The sequence below is a fragment of the Aedes albopictus genome, chromosome 1 (assembly GCF_035046485.1).
Source record: "Aedes albopictus strain Foshan chromosome 1, AalbF5, whole genome shotgun sequence".
Taxonomy (NCBI): domain Eukaryota; kingdom Metazoa; phylum Arthropoda; class Insecta; order Diptera; family Culicidae; genus Aedes; species Aedes albopictus.
Window position 1 is genome coordinate 43,162,792 of NC_085136.1, and position 26,683 is coordinate 43,189,474.

Consider the following 26,683-nt stretch of genomic DNA (forward strand, 5'->3'; position numbering starts at 1 on the left):
CACATTCTTTGTAGTGCGACAATCGAGTTTTCTCCAAATCCATACGTGAAACCTAACGTCGGACGTAGTGCGCTGGGCAGCGGATCTGGCCATCTATCCAGCGCACTTTGCCCGACGTACGTCCGACGCATGGTTTGGGAGAAAAATCGATTTTCGCGTGTCAAAAATTCCGATTTTCAACTACACGAACAATACTGAGGAACAACCCCGCTTTGGCTGAAATGCGTTGGATATTGCAACGCATCGTTTTGTTATTTCTCGAGCTCGTGAGGCTGCATAGCATAGTTTTTCCCCTTTTTCCGTTTTTGTTCCTATTTTTTCTCTAATTTATGCTCTCTCACGAACAGCTTATTTTCAATAATACTGGGCGCAATAGACGAGTGCACCGATGAACTGAATTCATCGCGGTCCGAGAATTTTGACACTACAGCGGGGTCGTTCCCAATCAGAATTGTTCAATTCTGATTGGAAATCTTTCACTTCTGATTGGAAGCAACCCCGCTCTAGTGTCAAAATTCTCGGACAGCGATGAATTCAGTTCATCGGTGCACTCGTCTATAGAGCTTGCTGACGTTTATTCACCTCTCTCTTTCAAGCATGCAGGCGGGATAGGATTTGTTTTCATCGGGAAATCTTTCCTGATGACAACAAATCCTATTCCGCCTGCATGTTTGAAAGAGAAAGGTGAATAAACGACAGCAAGCTCTATGGACCTTCACTAATTTGACGTTTGAGCGGTGTCATGGTAGCAGAAAATGAACTCGTTTCCACGGTCACCTAGATAATACGGCACTCAAAAGTTATACGAGTGAACACCTGGATAGGTCCATCTTCCAATGCACGTGTTTACTCGTTTGACATGTCAGCGGTGCCGTATGAACTTATCCACCGATGAACTGAATTCACTCCGTTCGAGAATGTTGACACTAGACCGGGGCCCTTTCCAATCAGAATCGTCCAATTCTGATTGGAAACGACCCCGCTCTAGTGTCGAAATTTTTGAACCAAGGGAGTTCAATTCATCGGTGGATAAGGCCATAGACTTATCCGCACTGGTGAATAGAGTTCACTCGGTCCGAGAATTTCGACAGTTGTACGAAGGACCCTCCGGGAGTTTCTTCTGGTATTTTTCCAGCAGTTCATTTATGGATCTCTCCAGGAGCTCCATCTTAGATTTCTTAAGGAGTTCCTTCTGGGATTCCGCCAGGAATGCCTTCTAAATGTCTCGTTCTGACGATACCTCTTTCTAAGATTCCTCCAGAATTTGCTTCTGAGATACCTTTAGAAATTGTTTCTATTCTTTCTCCGGCTAGGAGTTTCCTCGGACATCCTTCCAGAAATTTCTGCCGGAACTTCCTCCTTCAGAAGTTCATTCTGAGAGAGATGCATCCAGCAATTCCTTCTGGAATTCCCCACACTGCGATGCCAGACAGAGTTCATTATAGCATTCCTCCAGAGTTCTCTCCTGAGTTTAATCAAGAACTCTTCCTCCAGTAATGGAAATCCTCCAGTAATTCCTTCTATGACTCCTCGAGGAACTTCTTTCGATATTCCTCCAGGATTCCGTTCGAAGATTAATGAATTCCTCCTGAGATTCCTCCAGATTTTCTTTTTGGGATTCTTCCAGAAATTCCTTCCGTGTTATTTCCAGATCTTTATCCAGGATCTCTCCAGAATTTTACAGAAACTCATTACGAGATTCCTTCCGGAATCTTCTTAGGAATTCTTTTCGAGAATCTTCCAGGAGATTCTTATGAAAGTCTTCTAGCGTTTCTTTCTGAGATTCCTGTACGAGTTTCTTCTGAGTGAGATTTCTCCAGTCTTTTGCAATATCTTCAGTTTTTTTTTTTTTTAGAAGGAACTCAGAAGAAACTCCTGCAGGAATTTCCTACAAAACTACTGGAGATTTTGGAGGAATTCCTCAAGGAAATGCTTTAATAATTGTATAAGGTACTCATGAGAGAATTCCTAAAAAAAACTGCTGAAGGATTCCCATGAGGAATATCTGAGATAATTCCAGAATGAATTTCCGGAAAGGGTTCGAGAATGATCTGCAAGAATTCCATAAAGTTGTCCTGCATGAATCCCGGAAGAAGATTCTGGAGGAGTTACGGAAAGAGTTAATAAAGAAAATCTGGAAGGAGTTGCTGGAAGATTACCGGAATAAGTTTCTAGAGCAGCCCAAGAAGAAGTTCTTTATGGAATCCGTCAAGAAGTTCTTGGAGTAACGCCACAAGGAATTGCGGGATGAAATACAAATTTATTTTTGGAGAAATTTCAGAAGAAGCACCTGGAGGAATCTTGAATTAAATTACTGGAGAATCCTGTGTGAATATCATAGAGGGATCCCAGATTACACTACACAGTCTAAGAAGAACATTCTGAATAAATTTTTGACAAAACTGTGACGGTGAAGTAACTGGAGAAGTTCCTGGAGGAACCCTGGAAAGAGTTAATGGAGGAACGCCGGAAGGAAGAAGTTCTTGAAGCAAAGATTGTCTGAAAGAATCTCATAAAGCATTTCTGAATGTATTTCTAAAGAAATCCCAGAACGAACTTTAGGAATAACCCCGGAAGAACTTCTGCGGGAATCTTGGAATGAATATTTGAGTGAATCCCGGAAGAAATATGTACCTGAAGGAATCTCGGTAGGAATTCTGGAAGGAGCTTCTAGAGAAATCCCACTGGGAACTTCTGGAGGAATCCCAATTGAAACTCTTGGAGGGAGATCGAAAACACATCTATTGGAGTCTCAGGAGGAAACACAAAAGGAACAACTGGAAAAACGAACCCATACATCATCGTCTGAAGGAACCTTCGAAGAAAATCATGGAAGAGTTTCCGGTAGAACTTCGAATGAAAATCCTAAGTAATGTTTTGAAGAATCTCCGGTGCACTCCTGGCGCATTTTTTGGTGGAACTCTTGGAAGAATGTCAAGAGGATTGTCTGTGAAACCAGAAAGAGTTCCTTCTTACGGAGTGTCAAAAGATTCGCCATGAATGCTCGACCAACCAAGATTACCCCGTTTAAGGCTCAAGCATCCGTCATCATTTTTCGGAAAACAAAAAGCAGTTTTCTCGCTGCAAATCAAAACAAGGATCATGAAAATATATTCACTGCATTATATTCCTCATGTGGAGTACAGTGAATATATTTTCATAGCAAAAACTTTTGTTTTGAGCGAAAAAACTGCTTTCAAATGTTTGATGATGACGATGATTTCAATGACGAAAAGTTCAACGTTAACGGTACTGTACTTCAATGTGCCCAGAAAAGGGGCAGGCCAGTTGCGCAGTGCAGCAGCAGCATCAGAATCGGAAAATTCTAATTTAGGAAACTTGCTTTCTTCCATCGATCTCGATCATCGATGGCCGGTCGTCGTTCAACGACGACGACGACATCGACGACGTTCACGGGAGACTCCTTGGAGCGCACCAGAAATTCTTCGCAGTCCGCGGATCGTGTACCGTGGCGAGCAGATAAAATCGAACCAGAATAAATAATTTCGTTTGCCCACCACCCCAAAGTTTGGCGAAGAGACGCTCGATCGCGATCGGTAGTGCAGACTGCAGAGCAGCAGGCCATGGAAGCGCGCGCGAGAGCAATTGAATCCGATTCGTTTGCCACAAGATCACAAGCGACGAACCCGCTCGCTCGCGCATGTCATGCAACAGCAACGCGATATGCAAATCGCTACCAACCACGTTGCTTCGTTGCGACTGCAGCAGGCTACCACCGACGACGATGCTACCGTGAGGATCGTGCGCACTCTCGCGGAAGTGCATAGAATTTGCATTTCTCCTCCAATAGAACAGTAGGCGAACCATAGTTCGCCGCATAGCGAACTAGATCAGGTACCGCTGAATGAGCCAACGCAAGGAGATTGGTCATTTTTCCAACAGTAGTAGGCCATGACTGTCGCGCTCGTTAGCGACAGCCTATCCAGTCAAACAAACATGAATATTTGCAGCGCCACCACCGCCGTTTGTTTGTTAATATTGACGGACGACGACGACTACTGTGTGCTGCACATCTGTGTGTGACGCTTATGGAGCGATATTGTTATTATGCTTTTACGCTGATTTGATGATGGCCAAAAATGGCCACCCAATTGGTGCGTTGTTGTTTGCAAAATATGGACGATGCGGTGGCTACGCGCATGTCGATATTGTTTGCGCTCTAATGGGTTGTTTGTTGCTGGACAAAAATAGCATTGATGTTTATGCATGCGAGCGTTTCATAGTAAGAGAAGAATCCAAAGAAATCGTAACGGTTTTGGCGAATCATATTGAAGTGTTGATTTCTGGCAAAGTCTGTGACAAATGTCTCTCGAGATTCTAGGATAGCTCCTTGCAAAATAACGTAGGAGCCAAATTTATCGAACGAAAACATTGACAATTTCTTACTTAGAGCAAAGAATACAAATGTAAAGAATGCTATCTCTTGTCTTGTTGTACGTAAACGTCAAGCGGTAAGACACGTGACGCTCTCTAAGCGTGTAAAGGTGGAAGCTCTCTCTCTGTATCAGTGTTCGTGATTTGTCATGAGAGAAGGTGGTGTGCGTATGTTTTGGTATCCGCATACCATCAGCAACACACACTAGCGCATGAAGATTCAATTTTCATCCCTAGATAGCGCTGCGGTAGTATCGTAGTATCCCCCCGAGCGTCAGCAGAGTGGGCATTCTTGAACTTATTATTCTTTGCTTAGAGTCTTGGTGAAACACAGCTGATGATGAGATGATTTTTCTTCCCCAGATCCTTTAGTCACTGTCTATAAATTATGTAATAAATAGTCGCTTTCTTAAGAGATTTGAATTGGCCCATAGCGGCTACTTAGTATCATCAGGTCAGCTATACTTACACAACGAATCAATGAGAATGGTGCGTGCTACGTCTGATTGCAGGTCTATGAGGAGGGGGAAGGAAGCGATGATTCAATAACTTGGCTACGATAGACCGCGGAGTTAACATAAAGAACAAAGCGTTAACAAAGAACATCATTGTTATGATCTGTAAACTTCATCTTCTGCAAGTTTCTAAGTTATTTATTCAATACTTATCATAGCGTCATAGCATTTACATTAATTCCAGTGACACAATACTCATGCTATTGTTATAACCGTTGCTGTAACGTAAGTCTTACGGATTTAACGGCCATGTCAGCAGTGACACCTGGACAGCCGCAATTAGCCGTTCCCGTCGACGCACGTACGCTGTAGCCAACATCAGGCCTTGTCAACCACGCTTTACAGCTACGCTTAGATAAACGCTTATCATCGGGTTGGCATCTTCTTCGACGATACTCCCATACAAGCTGCATTTAGTGATCGAGTTATCAAAGCAACACTACCCTCCCTGCGCGCAAGCCTACCATGATTGATTCGAAAATTTCACGTCACACACAGCAGGCTTGGAAGAGCAGAGCGACCACGGTTCCGCAACACTTCTGACAACACCGCACCGTTCAAAAACCAGCTTCCATTTTCATCTAAGTAGCCACCGCATCCGGCATTGATCGATTTCTGGATTACTCTGCGCTCCAAAAAGGGGCTGACGAGCAAATCGGTACAACAAATTTGCGCCTACTGTGTGCGTTTGATCAAACCACCCGATCCGACCGAAGTAATATGCGGGGATGCCGTGTGATAAGATCTCCGGACCGGACCGGACCCAAGAAGCCCTGGGCGGCAGAGGATGATTTATCACTGCATCCATCGCGCGGACATCGGACCTCTGGTGCTGCGGAGAAAGCTTTGCCCTCTTATTAATCTAGCTCTTCTTCATGACTGTGGCCGGCACTGCCGGCCTTGGATAACAAAGTGTCTCAAGCGTGCAGTTGCATTCAACCCGCTCCGTAGAATGTCGTTTCGCGCGTTGCGCCAGAGCTTTCAAATCTGGAACTTCGTGTCGTTCCGCATCAGGTTTGTCCCCGATTTTGCATATGAAATGATATTCATAGCCGATAATTATTATTTTTCAAGACTAATCTTCATAAATGACGGCAACGAGCGGCAGCAGCAGCAGCTACGCGGAGCAATCATCATCAACGGGGGACAACCTGGTGGCGGCCGGCCCAAGCAGGCCAGTCAAACCGGTTCCAAGTTGTCGTCGTTGTCGCGGTAACCGTTTTCCATCAGTCCCCGTCAGTGGCGATCGCTTTTTGCGATAATTATCTTGGGTGGGTGCGACGAGCCGCACGCCGTTCTGCGTCGTCCCCGGGTGATTTTGATGTAGTTACCTACGCCTAGACTAGGCCTAGATTCCTCCCTGTGGCAGTAGACCTCCAGTGAATCAAAATTCGTCGAACAAATAAATCGTAATCCATCCTAAGAAGGGGGTCATAAAATTAATCATTTCGTTCGAAATCGCTTCATCTCTGCGACGGACGGCAGCAGTCGCAGTAGGCCGACCGGTATTCCTGAAGAAATCGGAGAAATGCGAAAGATCCAAGCAGGCTTTTTTGGCACTAACAAACCGAACCATGACAGATCGTTCCCTTGGCGACGACGACGTGCGCACGCCGAGGGGCTTATGCGAAGCTGTCGACGTCGTCGTTCGTGACGAATCCAACTCTAGCTAGCAAGGCCAGAAAGAGGAAAATCAATAATTTTTTATCAATGTGAATTTAATCCAAGATTTAATCGTTTCCTTCTCACCACTCACAAACCACGCACAAACTCTGATGCTGTGCTGATCCTACTGACTGCTGGACGTCAGCGGGCTTTCTTCGATCGGGCCTACTAGAGCCGATTCCTGCGGGCCTTCGGCCCAGCGGGTTGGCCCCCCGAAAAGAAAGAGAGAAACGCGACGCTTATCATGCACGAACCGCGCAGTTTCGTAATCTCGCGTTCGGTTTCCCTTCTTTTGCGTGCGTTTTTTTGTTTTTGCGAGGGGTGTGCGATCCGACAGACGACCAAGGGAGGGTGATCAACAGAAGGAATCGCCGGACAGATCGAAGCAGGAAAAAGCTTGGAACCGGATGACGGTAGGCGATGCCAGCGAGCGAACGAGCGAGTAATAGATGAATAATTATACATTTTTATGTCAAATTGATACCTATATCTCGGCAGTCAAATCGACATTTTTACGCCGAGAGTTTTTCTCGGTGTAGGTACTCTGGGAGATTCGGTGAGGTAACGCAGTGTAATACTTCTTTTTTTTGCTTTCTGGTCTTGGGAATTTTATGTTTGGCCGGAGACAGAAAATGTCAGGAAATTTGTAATGAGTTTTGGCTTTAAAGATGTACGTTCAATTAGTGCCGAGTCGTTTCAAAATTGATTTGAACTTAGGAGGTAAGGTACCCCGGGGCAAGTGGGACCTAAAAAAATGCTAGTTTGGTTTTATCAAGCCAAAAAATTCTAAACATAAATAATTTTATAATTCCAATGGTTCTAAAAGACATTGTTGGTATATTTCTTCTTAGTAATGGGCATTAAAACTGTTTCAAAATTTTTAAATTCTGTATATTATGCATATTATGAAAAGTGGAACAGATCTTCATTTACTCCGTATCACGGGGCAAGTGGGACCTATTCGGATTTTTTTGTAATAATGGCTTAATATAGTTGCTGCATATATGTAAGGTAGCATAAATTATAAATATGTTGTGCGAATAACTATGTTTATCGATTTATGTTGGAAAAGTTTTGTAGTATCGTGCATAAATTACGTAACACATATAATAACGAATTACTGAGAAAAAAATGATTTAACTCTAGCCGCTCGTGCAAAACAAATTGATTTTATTTATACAAAAAGCGCCATAAGGTTAAATGCCGAAAGATTTCCAAACTTACTTTTCATATTACGTAGTTGATGAGTCTCGCCAAAAGGTTTTTCAACATTTACAGATGTTATGTTTTCCCTTACATAATATTACGATCATTAAATAAAGATTTTAAAATCGTAAACTTCGAATAAGTCGTTTTCTTAATTTTTCATACTTTATGGCCGGCTCCCTAACATTCAGAACCTTATTATGCAACGAAAAACGAAAAAATAATAGAAATTACTTGAACGAAAATATGAAAAAAGATGATTTAGAAAAAATATGTTCTAGCAAAACCTTTATCATTTTAAACAATAGTTTCATCATCAGAATAGAAGTAATTAATTATAATTCAACGATTGATTACTTAAGGCGCCGATTTTCGTTTCACTTTTGTGTAAATTTCGACTTAGGCTGAAGAAAGCGAGATTAAACTATGAAATTGTGTTTGTTTACTCTCATAGGTCTCACTTGCCCCAGATGCTTAAATGCACTGGGGTAAGTGAGAGCAGTTAACAAAAGGTAATAAATGAAAATAAATTACAGTTTTTTCGTTCAAAATAACTTGTAAGCACTCCAAATATTATCCTGAAACCGAAAAAGTTTTACTTTATTTGTTATTCTATTTTTGAACGACGAATGTAGTACAGTACGTTAATCTCACTTAGTGAATTGAAAAATACATATGAACAACAATAACATATATGGTCTCTTTATGGTGAGAACAATAACATTTTTTGAATTCAAAGTATCCGTTGGTGTGATACCTATGTTTTCTATGAAGAATGTTTGCCTTAAAAATAAAAAATAAAAAAAGTTATAGCTGTAGGTCTCACTTGCCCCAGATTCTCACTTGCCCCGGGGTACCTTAATTGTGCAAATAAGCAGTTTTCTTTTGCAGCACGTGTAACAATTAAGGGTCTAGCCGTGGGTAAATAGTTCGCAGACAAAGTCTAAAGAGTGTCTCATATCGAACTGCATCACGAAACGCTGTAGAAAATAACCTACTGGGTATTTTCTCTTGAAAATATAGGTAGAAGTATTTAAGTGTGTACTGTTTACATTGTATTTTCGTCGCTGTCAGGTTTTCAAAACAACGTCGCGCATTGATTTTGTGCCAGCTCCTGGAAAGTCTTGAACTTACTTATCAGGACATCAGAAATCAACTCGGAATCGAACAGTCAACGATGACTTTCTGGGCTACGGAAGCTTCCGGTGCTACTGTACTGAATTTGATATTCCGAAGTAGGTAAGTAAGCAGAAACCTTCCAAGTTTAACAAGACATACATTATATGGCAGAAGTGTTGCTCGTATAGCAAACGCTGTTTGTAGTTCGTGTTTTCCGAGACTGTAAACGAAGAGTTCTACCTCAACACGAGGGCCCTACTGTTAGAGCTAGTCCACCATGGCCACGCAGGCAGGCCATAGTGAGGATAGTTCTACCAGGTTATGGGCCCAGGATCATGTTCCACAGCACGTATTGAGCTGGAGGGAAATACGGAGGGAGGAGCTCCGGAGATGAACGAACCTGGTCGGAGCTCAGAATATTGGTGACGGAGATCATTGTGGTTTGAGGCTTGCGACGCTAAGAAGAAGTGTTGGAATAAGCGTGGAACGCTAAGGTCCAGGTAAGGTAAGGTTTAATAGCGTCGAACCCTCGGAACCAGGAGCGTTTATTACAGCGCGTATCAACCAGGAGAAGGATCAACCGCATAAGTCAGGGAGACGCAGCACGGGATCCTTGGGCGGATGGATTACCTGCAACAGAGGTCAGGATCAATGGGAACGAAAGGCGATACGGATCATGGAAGCATTGTGAAGTTGCGGATGGAGCTCGGCTATCGCACCTAGACGAGGAGACAGAATCTGAACGGAAGGCGACAGCAGAAGTTATCTGAAAAACAATACCGAAGAGGAGCTCAGAGATAAAGAAGCCTGATTGGAGCTCGGAGTATTGGTGCAGAGTTTGAGCAAGCGTCGGAGATAGACGACTTGCCCAGAGCTTTAAGTGATGAGGAGCTTCGAGCCAGGAGGAAATCATGGTAGTACGAAGGTTGCAACGCTAAAGAGGAGTTGTGGAAAACGGGTAGCGTGGAAGGCTCAGATAGCGTTGAACCTACAGGTATGGTCATTGAAGGAAGAGGTATGTTTTGAGAGAAGATTATTGTAAGTTGTATATACCAGGAACGAATAGTGTGGCAGTTGTTGATTGAGGTTTCAGTCGGCATTCTTTTTCTTTATGATTTACAAACGGTATCGGTAGAGCTGGACTAGCAGTTACCATGGTGGAGTAGCTCCAGCACTTACGACCTTCTGGCCGGATCTAGGTTCGTGTCACTATTGAAATATTGTCTTGAATTGGTATGAAGACTACAGAGTCACTTTCGAATCCTAGGACATGACCCAACCAGTTGACTGCGCCGACCTATGCTCGGAATTCTTTCGCTCGTCGCTATTGGTTAGAAATTCGTCCGCCAATTGGCGCTCGGTGTCAACCATATTCAAGCTCCTGTATCTAGAAATCCTGATTAGCTAACAGTTCTTCAACTGGTTGAGAACTTGGTAGCTCTTCAGCCAGTTGATCAACAGAATAAAAGTAAATTGACAGTGTCCGTCAGGTAACTCTAGGTTTCACTTACTACACTACTACACACTGCTCATCGTTTCCTCCATCTCCTTAACCACGTCGCAATGTTCCCAGTGGTCATGCCTCACCGAATCGGCTAACGCAGGCGCCTCCTTTACCCAGTAATAGCTTATCATTGGATCCTGCTGAGTCGCTCAGCATTGGTCACCCTCTTCGCCATCCTGGATGACCCTTGGGTTGATCAACCGCGTGCTGACGATATCTCAGGTTCTCTTCTATCAGGGAATAGCTTATCCACGGATCCTGCTAAGTCGCCCATAGACCGCAAACTCTGTGCTGACGATATCTCAGGTTGCCTACGATTGACTTCTTGAGTGTCTTAGTGGATCGGTGTTAAGGCCGACCTAACCTCACTTCGGTTGATATGTTTTTACGGATGATCTGCAATTCGGGCCTCTGGATTTTATCTGACATATTGTGCACTTTCCGCCGGGATCGCATTACGGTACGTATTTCTTCAGCTGGATGAACATCTCGTCCCGCAACTTGTTCCTTTTCGAGTTTTAAGCGTTCTTCTTCGTACTGAACACGCTCCTTCACGACGCGAGACAGCTTTCCAAAATGCGAGCTTCGTAAGCTTGCCGAACATCTCATCATGATTCATATAAAGCGGGGTTTCTGAAGTCTGCTACCGCTTTGTTTCGTATCGATCCATAGCTGATTTCAGTCTGTCGCCGCATTTTTCTTTCCAAATGTTCCTGGCTGTAAACTCGACGTTTGAAAGGGAATTCCTCTCGAAGATTGTCTAGTCCACCCGTATCACAGTTTCGTGCTCAAGATCCTGTCGCACCGCCGACTTTCTCCATGTCTGCCTCCTGCCATTTCTTGATGTTTCCTCTTTACCGTGCAAACGCGCGCTGTTGTAGTTAGCCGTTAGCACGATACACCTGGTCTCATTCGCTCTTTGTTCACCTCGGTCCGTTCCTTGACCATCTTGTTCAGCTTGGTACTCAGCTGATTGTTTTCCTTACAGCACCGGTTGGAATCTATCTCCTCTCCACCTTGACCTTACCCGGGAAGTTTCGACGAGTAGCTTCTTCGTATCGGCCAGTTCATTTTTCTAGATCGCCTTTAGATGGGTCACCCAGCTGTGCGCCGTTTCCTGGCAGGAGGCACACGTTCAGTCGGCTGTTAAGATTCAAGAGACTACAGTAGAGTTCGCTCGGTGAAGATGCTTCAATGGGCCTTTTCATTTGACGTCTTAAATCAGCTGATTGTTCGGGCGTTTGACAGTTCTTCTATGAAGATGACACGTTCTTGTTAGCAGCTGTTGTTCAAGCTTTGTAAACAAATGCATGCACGGATCTGTCACATGAAAAGGCCTATTGTAATTCTTGTTAACCGCAAGTCTGCAGAGTGCAACTTGGCAACTATCAGGCTAAAATCAAAACATCAACAAAGTTTCGATGTTTTCGGATGCACTACAGCTGCAATGCGATGTTTTTGACTTACATCTGCAGTTGACAGCCGTTTGACGTCTGTCAGTCGTTGCAATTAGCGAATTAGATTCGGTAACAGAAACGTAAACAATAAACATGTTGCACTTACCGAAAGTCTATTGTATCCTTCTGTGTGGCTGCGGCGCGATGAACTGAGGTAGGTTTTCGAGGATTTGAGGATGCTTGACACCGTGTAAGCCAATTGCCAGGCTCCTGAGGTGACATGAAAATAGACAACCACGAATTCGAATAAGAGACGTTTTCATCTAGTGCATCAGACTTTTGTGTGGTGTACACTTAACGAAATCAACATATTCATTTCTTGTTGAAGATAGGTTCAAAGTGCAAATAAGGGTTTCAGCATACAGTGCATTGCTGAAGTCCTGTAAAGCTCATAATTCTAGTTCGATAATCTTCTTTGATCTTTTGTAAATGGGAAACGAAATGAATGTCGGATTAGATGAACAACAAGCACATTCGTTAGTAGATTCCATGGTTGACATGTAATTTGGAGTTCCTTTTCCTATGTTCATTATTTACACAGCTTGACAATTCTCAGGTCATGAGCAAGACAAATACGACCATGATTTTTGTCATCTGCTCGCTCACGCGTTATCTGTCAAAATGACCGGTGAACTGTCAAAATTTTTGCTTGTGTAATGAAGAATTGATGAATGATCATTCTTATCGATCAACTATCAAATGACGCAATCTGAACGTTAGCTCGTTCCCTATCATAAAGTGAGCTTAAATGAGGCGACCCTTGGCACCCGGGTGGATACAACTTTTTGATTAATGCTGTGCAGTAACTAAATGCCGTTCTGTAAATATATTCCACATTTTAGCAAATAACGGTTTCCTTTTTCTGATCATCAGATCACCCCCTCAACGACTGACACCGGGATGTACTTGTCAAAACCTGCGCAATGTTTCAATTCCGCTGCCACAAACAAGTTTTAAAGGAAATTACTGCTGATGGGACCAGAAATTTTCCGCCCCGTTTCTTTCGCTTGTCGTTTAATCAACCGAAAAAGAAACAAAAACACCGAAACAACCACATGCTGAGTCGATCATGCAGGCAAGGCCTGCTGCGTCCAAGTGGGACAAGTGTCAAAATTGAGAGGATCAAGAAGGATCCACCCTTCTTGTTCCCGTAAAAAAAGCTGGCGACGACAACCTCTTTGATTGGGCTTGATCTGACGAATGTTGTAATCTGAGACCGACCGACTGTTTCCTCGCACAGAAAGAAGACGCAACAAATCTCAAATTTGATACCCCCAGATGAGGGAGGCCGCAAGAAAACCGGTAAAATTTGTGTAATTTTATCCGCTTCAATCTCGATCGCCACGCAAAAGCTACGCGATCATGACGAGGGCGGATAGAGGGCGCGTAGGCTAATGTAAAACAACAACAAACCATCAGCCTACGTTGATGAGATCGCGGGATTGTGGAAGGGTCGAGGATCACCACCGCGAGAGCGGAAGGAGAATATGTGTAGCGCAAAATGATTGTGATCCGGTCCACTGCGGGGTCCATTCGGGGGCTCTCGATCCAAGAGTCGATCGAGTCGACTTTCGGGGTCTACGAAAGTCGAGGTGCAGACGCAACGGCGAAGAACTATTTAGGAATGTAAATTATATTCAGGCAAACTATTACGGGCTAATGATGTCGTTAGCGTCGTCGTCGTCGGGCCGATTCGAGGTAACGTTTATGGCGGGCGAAGCCTGCTTGGATTGAATTTTTGACAGCTCGATCCCGTTTTAATTTTTTGTTTTGAATCGTGGCCTAGTGGCGAGGTCTGCTTGGATCCGTTGCGAGGCTGACAACGCTGAGGAAGGGAAATGTTTTGACCTAATAACATAATGACGTTACAGGGGCTTCTGCGGGAGCTATCATTAGGCAATTCCAGCGACGAGGATCATTTTGATTAGGATCAAAGCATTTGAAATCGATATGTAAATTTTGCAAACGAAGCCTTCGAATCTTGTGACATTTCAGAGTCGATCAACGCAACGTCGTCGTTAGCGTTAGTTGGCGATAAAATCACGAAACTTATTTGTTCGACACCTCGCTTGTCACGGGGGTTGTTGACAGTTCGTCGTGCAGTGGCAGCTGCAAGAAGGCGGTAGCAAATGATCTGATTATCTCCGCGTTTGCCAGTCCTCCCTAAACGGAGTGCGTGGTCGTGTGTCACATTGGCAAGTCCCGACGCAGCGATCAGACGACGACAACGAACCACACAAGTCTCCATTTTCGCCATTTTAGTCCACTTTATCGCATTCTAATCGCATCGATTTTCACTCTCGTTTTTTTTTCTGTTTCTCTACTTACAGATGTAACTGCGAAGCCGGATACACTGGGAAAAACTGTGAGTCGCACTACATTCCCTGTTCGCCGTCGCCCTGCCAAAACGGGGGCACTTGCAAGCAGTCGACGAAATTCCACTACGAATGCAAATGTCCACCAGGTAAGCTCATTATTTCTAGACGTCTTTTTATGCATCTGTGACTGCGGTCACTTACCATCGGCGAGAGTAATCGCAGTAGGCCGCTGTTTAACACATTTTTCGCATTTCCCACCGTCGCGCGCGCGTGTGCACTCGGCCTACTATGTTCAGCGCGGAGTGACAAGCTCTCGCCGCGGCGGGAAGATTGACAGATTTATGCAATCATTATTAGAATTCTATCAGCTCATTAAGGTTGAAGGATTCGTCATTGACATAATCGTCATCAATGAAAATTCAAAAGCAGTTTTCTCGCTCAAAACATGAATGTTTACATTGAAAATGTATTCACTGTACTCCATTCTGCATCCGCAATACAGTGAATACATTTTCATTGTGGTATTTTCAGCTTTGAACGTGAAAACTGCTTCCGAATTTTCAATGATGACGATTATGTCAATGACGAATCCTTCAACCTTAAGATGACTGCACTGCACTGCACCGCGCACCGAGTAATGATGGTGGCGGCATCTATTGAGCGAGAGTGAGCAACGCACGATACAATGTCTGCTTTTGCCACGGCAGTGGCGGGCTTGAAAACCGAACACAAGAATCCCATTGTTGTTGGTTGCGTTGCAAGCGACACCCACCTGCTGCTGCGCTGATGATGAGATGCTGCCTTCTTCGTCCGATTCAAAGAGTGCTTTTGTCGAAGAGAGTCATTTTTCAGTGCGGTTTCACTTGTCTGATTAACACCTTTCTTGTCGCCCATTGGAGGGGTACTTTGTTGTCACACTTTGATCCCGTCGAATAACAGTACATTCCCCGCCGCTTCGCGATCGTGATCATTGTGAGAACTTGGTTCCGCGCAGATTCCGCAGGATGGGTGGACGGTCCGTCGTGGCAAACAGGAGGAAGAGCTGTTCACATCCCAGTTTTGATGCACGTGACATCCAGAGGGTGTTCCGAACGCCAATTACGTAACGGAACATGATCGCGCGGTGATCGTTCCGTAATCCGGGAGCGATCGTGTTCTCCAGAGAATGCACGATCTAGCCTTCGGGAAATTCGGTGTTCCGGAGAATTCCCCATTCAGCGCTGACATGTCGGCGGCAAGATTCTTTCGCAACTCTGCAGCCGGACAAAGGAATCTCCCCAGAGGGAAAACTCGACCCGATCGCTTTGTAGTTCGGTGTGTGATAATTTTCCAACAGTTTGCTTTGGGATCTCTTTCTTGTTGACGTCGGGGTAGAACGTTCTCAAGAGAACGCTCCGTGCATGCGGAGCTGCTGCACCGATGCCAGCGAGCCCTGTGGTCATTTCCCATCGAAAACGCGCGACACGGTTCATAATTAATAAAGTACCTTCCTTTAGTCTACGTTGCAGACAGCCTGCAAACATAGCCTGCTTTGACGTAGTTTGTTTATGTCAAATCGTTGTTGCCGTTGCACGGCAACGAAGGTGGTATTCAACTCCGTAAAATCGCGCAAAATGGGGAAACTGACCGCACGGTTTGCTACGCCTACTCCGCCTCCTTCTTCCTTGATTCCAGAGCCAGATCTTTGGTTTCGTTGGCACTGTCTGCGGGATCGGATCGCAAACGATCAATCCCGCCGTCATCGATCGAGCGAGAGTATAACGACGTGGCGAAAGGGTCATTAATTATGGGTCGTATCTTCCTGTGTTGTTTCGCGGGACCCCCGCCCTCACGTACGGCGATGACGAAAACTAGATCGACCTACTTAGGGCGCTTTGCGGCATCGCATCGCCGCGGTTCAGGTTCAGGTCGGTTCACAACGACAAAAATCTGCGCCGCGCGATGGTTACCATGGCGAAGGTGATCGGTCGGCTGGCTGGGACACACCGCACACAATAATCATTCATTTATCTTGCCTCCGGGCGGGTCGGGCATTTCAGGTCCCCACCCGCTGCCTCCACCCATCCATGCCGCGCCGGGCCGTCGGACGTTACGGACAGCAAAAGGGGAAATAATAATAACAATAACGAAGTATTGCGGGACCGTGATTACCCGGGGCCATTCTACGATCCAAATCCACAGCGCTCGGACGGCAATCCGAAGGGCCCGAAAATGTGGCGAGAGGAACAACGACCAACAGGGTTGGACTCAACAAGAAGGGGAAGAAGGAGACGGACGGGACTGCGAGGGACGAATCTGCGCGAACAAAAGTGTCTGTCCATCGTCGGAATCGAATGGGATTGCAGAAAGAGCGATCGTAATTGAGGTGTGGTAAGGTTTCGGAAATGTTTCACGGATTTCAGTCTCAATTGTTGGGAGGTTGAGATTGAGAATTTGATGTAACGCTTGTGAACGTTCGGAGTGATACAAAACATGACAGGCTTGGTAGTCTAAAGGCTACCGTTCCTGATGATCGTATGCAGAAGATTCTAGGTTCAATCCTGGTCCGTGCCTTTCCTCCTACTTTGTATTGGAAGTTTCATAAATAATTCTTATAGATTTTGTAGAGATTATATGATAACTTTTATAAAATTCACAAGGCGGGCCAAAATACCTGCCCCGGGCCAAAATACGTCCACTACCCTATTCTTATATTCATAGCCATCGCTAGAATTCGAAACGGGTTGAGAAATTCGTTTCCATTCCTTCCAACTTCACAGCACGGTGTCAACCTATCATATCACTCCTATAAATTATGCAACCATGTAACTGTGTCATCTCATATACACTGAAAGACGGCTTGCGGTAATGATCCGCATAAAAATATTTTCAAATTTACCATGATCATCGACCAACAAACGCTTCTTATGTGCGTGTGCGTCTTGTTCCTCCCGTATCAACCGGTTCGATAGCCGAGTGGTAGCATGCGAGCCTGATGATCTCAAGGTAATTGGTTTGAGTCCCGTTGTCAACAGAAACTTTTTTTAATTGTAAAGCGGGTCCATGGTAAAATTGAAAACATTAATCTGTTGAATCGAAACGAAACTCAGTCTGCACAAATTTAGCGGTGTTGTATATCTATATTGTCCCTCAGAATAGTAATTTCAGCCGCAAGCCGTCATTCAGTGCAATGATCAAGACATAATATTGTCTGACTGATATTACTACCAGCTCCAGTTCCTCTCCTTTACTTCATCTTGGTACCATATTTACAAACCATCATACTTTCGTACATACAAGTTTCGTACCTATAGCTTCACTGAGCTGTGTGATGTATCCCAAGGAGTACCTACTCCAACACTCCTCCTCATCATTATTATTATTCATTTGACACACTCAGATCCGACGCGTCCCGAGTTCCTGGTTACCGCATTCCTCCTGGATCCAAAGCCCACCGAGCTCCTACTAGCACCTTTGCTCTCACTACCGAGCTACCTTTGCTACCAAGCTCCTCCTGGCTCCAAGCTTCATCCGACACCGAGTACGTTCCGCCATTCCGTTCTTGCGTCCACTGGCACTGATCAGCCAGCACTGCCTCGACCGTCTGGTTCTGACGCAGGGACAAGATACTAGATACCGCCTCTCCGTAACGACTGTTGGCAACCGGCCCCATCGTATCTTGTTATCTCATCGGGTATTGGACTTCTAATCCTCTCTTGGATAGTACCGCATATTGGTCTCTTTGCTTCCAGAACCACCACCACCAGGGCGTCCCTGGGCCCATAACCTGTTGAAAATAACATAACAAATCATGGGTAGTACGCAGATCGCAAGAAATTTCTTGGCCTATCTCGATGCGTGTTAAATTTAGGCAAAGATTCGCTCAAGAAATGAGAAAGCGTCGCTTTATTCCGGATCCTAGTACGGAGCTGAAACGAAACGTCAAATCCAATGGGGCTCGCTGTGTTAAATTTCTTGACCATTCCGGTCACGGAAAAATAGTGCACTGAACGAAAATTACTTGAGCGATTCCGTTTGAAGTGCAAACCTCGCATTAGCTCCTTCCAGACTTCTGGAAGCTCCTCTGGGCATTCTCTCCAAAATTCCTCTGAGTATTTTTGAGGAATTTCTTCAAGAAATTCATCCAAAATATCTTGGAAATGTGATGGAAGTTCTACCAAGACCTCTACCAGAAACACCAGAAGTTTCACTAAGAATTCTTCCAGGTGTTTCGCCGGGAATTCTTCCAGGAGTTGTGACGGTAAATACTCCAAAATTAGTTGTTGCGACTTTCGAAGTTACTCTGTAAATTTCTCCAGCAGTCCCTCTGAAAGTTCTTTCAGTGACTTACCGGAAATTCTACCAGGATTTTCAGGAAAAAAATCTTCGAAATTTTCCCGAAGTTTCCAGCAGTTCTTCTGCAAAGTTCTCTTGCAAATTCTGTGGGCATATTCATAAAAATCTACCCAAAATGCATTCAGAAATTCCTGAAAGAGACTCCGTAAATTTTATTTGGAGTTTTCTCGGTTTTTTTTTTACAGTTTCTTTATTTGGTGAGTGAGTTTTTACGAGAACTCCACCAGAAGTTCCGGCGAGAACTTTTTCAGTATTGATTGGTACTCTCTAGGAGTACCTCCGTGGATTTAAGAAGTGTTCTCTGGTATTTCTCCATTAGGTCTCACCAAAATGTCACCGAGACTTCCTTTGAGAATTCTCACGAATCTACTATCTGGAAATCTTTTTCAAACTTTTCTAAAGTTTTTTCTTGAAATATCTTCAAGATATTTCTGTGAACCTAATTCAATAGTTCCTTCTTGATTTTTTACAGAAGTTTCATCTGCGATATTAGTTCTCGCGCGGTTTATTTTGAAGTTTTACCTGAGATTTCTCTCAGAGTTTCTCCTGGAACTTCTCTCACAAGATTGCTTCCAATATTGGTCCTGGGAGGTCTCTCAGAGTTTTTCTGAATTTATCCTGGACTTTCCCTAAGATTTTTTTTCCGGGGTACCTTCTGGGATTTATACAGGAGCCATTAGTGATATTTTTCACTGAATTCTTCCCGTGATTTCTTTCAGAGCCAGCCTGTTCCTATTGGTTGTACCGGATTTCTTGTAGTGATCCACCTGATCCTTCTTTTACACATTTTCTCTGCATTATTCCCAGAACTCTTACCGGAGTCTTACCAACGTGAACTCTCTGTCACACACCCATTTCTGAAGAACTACAGCATCCCAGCATGTACATGCGCAAACGCAGTCGTATATACGCCAACAAACATTTTCAGCGCTATAAGCTTTAGTCTTTCTGCTGTGTAACCATCAAATTGAAGCAGGCAACGCTGAATGAAAGGGAAGCAAGTCAAATATAAACCATAAGCTAATACACGGCTGCAAAACAAGCACCATACAGTTACCAAACTCGGTTTTCAGAAATCAATCATTTGACACTGGGGCTGCCTTTGCTGCACTCTGTTCCAACTCCGGGAGGAATCGAATCGAATAGGAGTCTCCACTAACAAAACAGCTGCTACTAATTACTAAATATTACTAATACTGACAAATCCACAAACCAGCAGCGCTTTGAAGGCCGTTATGCAATGTCATTACAGCTAGAAGCTGTAATAAAGAAACTGTTGGTATACCCTGAGACGAGACTCGCGAAGACGGTCTTCTTTTTCTCCACTTTGTTATTTTTTTCTTCTTCCTATCTGTGTTGACATTATGTTTTGGGCTGGTGGTTCAAACACGTACGTGACCGCATCACCTCACATGCAGTGTGACTGAATCCCATTCACGCACAAAATCATGTTGAGGTAAAATTTTGCATCGCCAACAATCGCCAAGCAAAGTAATCATTGGAATATTTTGTTTTCAATTTATTTTTGACAGTACAGGAGAAGAAAATGCTACTTGGAGTGAATTTTGGCTTCAGAATTTATCTCGGACAGCAATACTTTTCTCGTTTTAGGTAACGTAATCAAACGGGCTACAACTGACAGCTCAGTTGGGCTGCACTTGACGTTGCTTTTTTTTTCCTCTTCGCGAGTCTCGTCTCAGGGTATACCAACACGGCTTGTCGGATGTAAACAAATATTGTCAAAACAAACTTTAAGCGGGATATATAGCTACTACACAAATACTTTAAAGCTATCCATCTCTGTGGTGTGAAATCTTTTAAGTTGCTTTTATTGAACTTAAATCCAACTCCGGAAGATTTGCCGGAAGATTTTCAAATCGAGTAAGAGTCCCAGCCAATAAAACAGCAGCTTTTATACAGTACGTTTCGTAATGTTGCCAAATACACAAAATAGCAGCGCTTCGTAGCTGTTTAAAGAACACCCTTTCAGCTAGAAGCTGTGACGAAGAACCTGTTGGCGCAACCACACCACTTGTTCAATGTAAACATTATTGCGTTTGACGTTTCACAAGGTTTTGCAGCTAGTAAGATTTCTTGTGGCACAATTATGTAGCCTTGTCTGGAGTAAAACAAAACGGGCTGTTTTCTATGCTATTTATATATAACAGTGTGGCAGCGAGGACATCATCGGGACCAGTGGATACGGAGATCGGAAGTTCGATTCCAAGTAGTGGAGTACTTATATTATTAAATTTTAAAAGCGATAATTCCAGTTCCACATGTATTGCGTCATTGTATTCATAACCAAATTATATGTAATCGATTAATTTGGGGATGCCGTATTACTATTATTTAACAACTGTGAAAAGGCTGAAAAAGCACCTTCTCAAGATGTTATTCAGTATTCAGCTAGTCGTTGCATAGGAGCCGAGAACAGAGCTATGACTTGGTGGCATAGAAGCTGCTCGCACAGCATATACATTAGGTTGTCCCAAAATTGCACATGGTCAAAAAGCTTGGGGGCTCAACCTGCAAATGACAGCTAAGGGTGTTTGAAACAAACTTTTGTATGACGGAAACTTTCAGAAATGACGTTTAGAGGTCGCCCCAGCGAGATTTTTGAAAAACGGTCATTTTTCGTAATAAATTTCATACAAATATTTTTTACCGTACAGAAATTGGCCTTTTCCACTATTTTTATATTTTTTACAGCTTGATATGGATTTAAACTACTTGGGAAAAATAATAAACGACATGTTTTGCAGGTAACTTTTTGATACTGAATTTTTGAATTTACAAATTCATTATCATTTTTTGATATACTGTACATTTTACCCATCATAAAAAGTACCTGAACCTAATGCTAATTTAAAACAATGTCCACAAAAAGATAGGAAATTTTATGAGGAAAAATTTTGCCGAAGACAACATTGCGTTTTTTCTATCGGTTTTAGAGTTATTCACGATTTACTATTTGGTGAAATTTGGATTTTTAGGTATTTAAAAAAAATATCACAAAAGAACTGCCCAGAAACACATACAAAGTAAAAAATCACGTATACTCAACAAGTTTTTGTCTTAACTGTGTTTAGTAATTATGGTAGCATCATTTATTGAATTATTGTTTCCGTTGACAAATCCATTTTCTTTGATATAGAAAGGTACCTACTAGCGAGAAACTTTATCATTGGGTATCATTCTGAGATGCCTCAGTAGGCCATGACATTTTAACGGTTATGTACGAGCATAATACACAATCAAATGCACGGCACATTTTCTATATCATTTAGAAGGTGATACATTCCGCAAAACATGCCGATTTTGTTTTTCAATGATGTTGTTCAAATCGTTCAAAGACATGAATAAAACGTTGTAGTAGTCCCTATCATTTTGATCAACATAATATAGGACGATAAAAATGACGTCACTTGTTTACGTCCAAAACTGCTGTTTACCAATAATAGCCTACCTTGTCTTATTGTATGCCGTGTATGTGTTATGGTAATCAAATTGTTCTAACCTTGGATAACATTACGTTAACTCACTAATTCATCTTATCCCACCTGTTGCCTCGGTGTATCTTATTTTCGGTGTTGTTAAGTCAGTAAATGTAAAAAAGACATGCTCTGCTTTTTAGAATGTCTTGAATTGGAACTTAGTATTTAAAAACTGGTATTCTTACGTAAGATGTTCGTAATCGCAATTTGAATTTGGTATGGATCAACGTATTCGCCTTTATTCACTTTGCAACTGCTTCCTGGGCTGTTTCACTGGTCTAGGACTCATACGTCTTCGTGTAGAAAAATAATTGAGAATATCGACAGGAAAGTAAGATAAACGCGGCTCAACATTTTGTGTAGAATATCTTTAAAAAATCAATAGGCAGTACGAAACTTGTCAAAAGAGCTAACTTTTTAAGAAATTTTTGCTAGGTAACTTCTATATGAAAGGATTGAATAACAAAAAATAAAAATCAAATAATGATGTCATCATAATAGGCTCCTAAAGTCCTATCTGGATTCTTGTTTTAAACCACAATATTTGGTACAAGAGTACATATTTACTCATTTTTTGAAGTTTTTATTAACCGTAGTTGAAAATATATAATTTTTATTTTTTTAGTCTTTTGTCTCGTCCCTAGTTATAACACATACTTCGAGTGATTTTTTTTACCGTTTATGTCAGATAGGAACATTTTTGAATTCCCAGTGCGAAAAATGTCGAGCTCCGTCACACAAGGTTGACCTCAAGTGTCAAAGTAGAACTATTTACCATTTTACTTTATTTCGAATTTTCTCATTATTCCTTTGTTTTTCGAGTTCGTGTAAAGTACAATTCCGATTAGAATACCATGCTTGATCATATTATTCAATATAAGCGAGATTTCGTCTTTAATTTTAGGACCCTATTCCATAACACAATTAAGACAAAAACTTGTTGAGCATACGTGATTTTTTACTTTGTATGTGTTTTTGGGAAGTTCTTATGTGGCATTTTTGGAAAAATACCAAAAAATTCAAATTTCACCGAATAGTAAATCGTGAATAACTCTAAAACGGATAGAAAAAACGCCATGCTGTCTTCGGCAAAGTTTTTCCTCATAAAATTTCCTATCTTTTTATGGAAATTGTTTTAAAAAAGCATTAGGTTCAGATACTTTTTATGATGGGTAAAATGCACAGTATATCAAAAAATTACAATTTTTAATAAATTCAAAAATTCAGTATCAAAAAGTTACCTGCAAAACATGTCGTTTATTATTTTTTCCAAGTAGTTTGGATCCATATCAAGCTGTAAAAAATATAAAAATAGAGGGTATTGCCAATTTTTGTACGGAAAAAAATATTTGTATGAAATTTATTACGAAAAATGACCATTTTTCAAAAATCTCGCCGGGGCGACCTCTAAACGTCATTTTTGAAAGTTTCCGTCATACAAAAGTTTGTTTCTAACACCCTTAGCTATCATTTGCAGGGTGAGCCCCCAAGCTTTTAGACCATGTGCAATTTTGTGACAACCTAATATACATGTGGCTTAAGTTCGCCAGATTCATTGGTATAGATAGGGCTTGCATAGAAGTTTCCGTTCATATGTACAACACAGTAACTCAGCATCAAGCCGTATTGAGGACGCTTTGTTTACGTTTACATTTACAATAAATGTAAGTTGGGACGGTCTGCCATGGGCAAGCGATTTACCTGCAACTTAACGTAGCCTACGGTATTCGCGCCTAAAAGAAGATCACCAACACTCACATACTGAAAATGCACGTTAGTAGCTGATCTGGCGATCCCAGAGTAGCAGCTACAAGCGGTCAATCGAGCTCAAGCTCAGTGAACTAATATAGCAGTGAGATGTGCAACAATAGAGTTAATAAACTATAGAGGATGAATGTCGCTGCTGTTCCCTTTGTTCTCGTTCGCAAACATCCCGGGTATTTATCTGTCAAACTGCATACTTTTTCGCTTTGACACTTATATACCTCCCTATCTTCGCCAGCAAGAGATGATGCGACGGCGACGCCAGCGACATTCTCCCTCTATAGTTTATTATCTCTATTGTGCGAACAAACAAGCCTTGTAACTCTTCCCACTTTCCATGCAAATGTCAAGCGTCGCCCAAAAATCGTGGCTGTCTTTGTCTAATTCATGCAAACCTGTCGCAATGACCTGCAAATCGTCAAGTCGTGTAATGGAAGATCGCAGTAAATAAACGTTGTGGATTGCTAGGATCTCAGTAGGAAACATGTGTGCTGAGCACTCGGAGCAGTACTAAATGTCGGCAAACAGGTCGCACAATAAATACTGAAAAATCTGGCAAACAAAATTAAATATGTCAGTCAATTTCACTGACTGCAACCCCTTTGTCGGAGTCATCGGTCTCGGATCAATCCGCGCGCCGACAATCACCGAAAACCTTTCGACCGTGATCGCGCCGCCGCCGCCGCCGCCATCCATGATTGTGGTTGGTGACCGTTGTTGAGAGGAGTAGGCTGATGAGTGATGATCATAATTGCCACGTAGCAAGAGCAGTGGCAATCAATAACACTAGTTTACAGCATTTTTGAACTCGGTAAGCTGATGATCATTTTTCGTGTAGAATCATGCCCTGAGTTCGAAAATGCGAAGGAAAAAAATTACAGTAGAGCGGAAAATTTTTCGACTTTCCATACAAGGTTGATGATTTGAAATCGATTTTTGTTCTATTTTTAAGCAACGTCGCTCACTTCACACACCTCATTCTCCGTATTCAATGCTCCGATTGAGCTGAATTTTTTACTGTAACTCGCCTACATATGATATGTTAAATAAACGTCGAGAAATAATTTTTAAGTTGGTTTTTTCTTATTGAAAAAAATACAATTCTTCAAAAAAATTAGGGAATTTTGCTATAATTTAAGAAGATCGTCCCTAAAACTCGCCAATATCTTGAATTTCATCAATCTGACGTAAAATCTGTATTCAGATGACCGAATGGTATTGTATTCAGCTTTTAATTTATGGAAAAAGATTTAAAATTGGTTGAACAAAACGCAATATATTTGAATTTTAGTAAATTACATTTTTTGAAAAGTTGCAAAACTCGATATTGAGCTAAATCTCAAAAACTGTTCTACTTTAAATTTTTTGAAGGTCGGTTTCGAAATCAGCACTAAATTGTGCTTCAAAAATTTTGGTCGTTGACAGAAGTTCACGACTTTCGTTTTATTTTGTAAACTTGTGTAAGCAGCGAACAGGTCCCTCCAGTTCGATGATGCTGATGCGATGCGCCGGGGTAATGATCGTAATTGATATGACCCGATTGAACCTCGCGGTCGTTGATACGGTCCCCGTGTAGTGGCGGTGGAGGACACTTCAACAAAGTAAGTACCGCAACTGAACTGACCGCGGTGCGGCGCGGTAGTCGAAAATTTCTGCGCGCTTGCCCATTTTCCACACTGTCTGTCGCTACACGATTGAATCGAATGTCAATCTGATTGCTGCCGCGACGCGGTGATTGTCAATCGCGACATTACTTTTTTATTGTAGTGAGTGACGACGTTTTGGCGATCGCAGTAGCGGTACATATGGTGATAAGCACGGCACCTCACAGCAACCAGCGCAAATCGGAAACCGGTTGCTGCGAGATCAACGCAGTTTGGCACCTGAAGAACAGTTTTCCCACCACTTCGATTCGGCAAATCGAAGAAGGCCGAAAACGAAATTTCGGTGGGTAAACGAAGGAGGCGAAGGAATTTAATCTTGTTTTCGTACTTTTTGGAGTGCGCGCACGTACCGCTGCACTTGCGCGCGAACGGATGGAAACCAGGGGCTCGGAAATCAAAGTAGCTGAGTCTGAGTCTTCGGTTGAACCGTGGAACGCAGTGGGGAACCATAAAGATAAGTACGGTTGCAGTTATTTTAATTTTATTAAGATTCAAAAGTAATTTTTGGACGTTTCTTTTCCTCTGCTCGACGCAACGAAGTTGAAGGAGAACAACTTCGGGTTCGGGTAGGATACGCTGCGCTGCTGGTTGGGTTCAACCGAAACCGTAAAATTTCTCGGCCTGTGGTTTGACCTGAGTTGTTTTTGTTTTGGGTTGTTCTTAGGTAGGCCGCGACGGTTTGCGCAATATTGGTTCTGTCTTTCGAGACTTTTTTGGGACTGTCAAAGCCTTGGTTGACCATCGTGTAATACATAAATTACGGTAACGACTTGTTTGCTGTCCCGTAAACCAGACTCGAATGAGGTAGTTTACGACCGGGATTATAAACTACTGTCGTCATAAGCGATCGCAATCATTTGAATTTTTATCGTCCTCTTCGGGAGGAACCTAATTGGACCGCGTGCAATCAGACTGCCTGAATCGGTTACCTGAATGTAAAGCAGTTCTCGTTCTCACGTGAATTGTTGTAGCATCAAACGCAGTAGACAATGCGGTGAGAGACTCCGCGGAGCGTTGGCCATTCACAAAACCCCCCGAAATGCGCAAAACGTGCCAGGAATTGCAACGCTGTGGTCATAAAATGCCTTAAAAAACAATGTAACCTCATCCATCATCTGCGGCCTAAACGATCCGAAGGGGACACCGGATGCGCGCACAGCAGTGCTAAACTACAATGTATTCCGGCCACGTGACAAAACTAAGCAGGCTTGCCAGCGAGCGACAGCGATAACACACTCGAATCA

The 26,683-nt window shown here is 42.8% G+C and overlaps 1 protein-coding gene and 1 long non-coding RNA gene across 2 annotated transcripts in view; both read left to right on the forward strand.

Moving 5' to 3' along the window:
- LOC109402629 (neurogenic locus Notch protein) overlaps window positions 1–26,683 on the forward strand; it is a 98,685-nt gene that overhangs the window by 59,920 nt on the left and 12,082 nt on the right. The window contains exon 4 of the mRNA XM_062844429.1: window positions 14,192–14,325. Coding sequence (XP_062700413.1) covers window positions 14,192–14,325 — 134 coding nt within the window. The remainder of the gene's footprint in view (window positions 1–14,191; window positions 14,326–26,683) is intronic.
- Window positions 14,336–16,269, forward strand: LOC115256350 (uncharacterized). The gene is made up of 2 exons (XR_003892577.2): window positions 14,336–14,556; window positions 14,784–16,269. It is a non-coding gene; the product is annotated as an uncharacterized LOC115256350 (long non-coding RNA).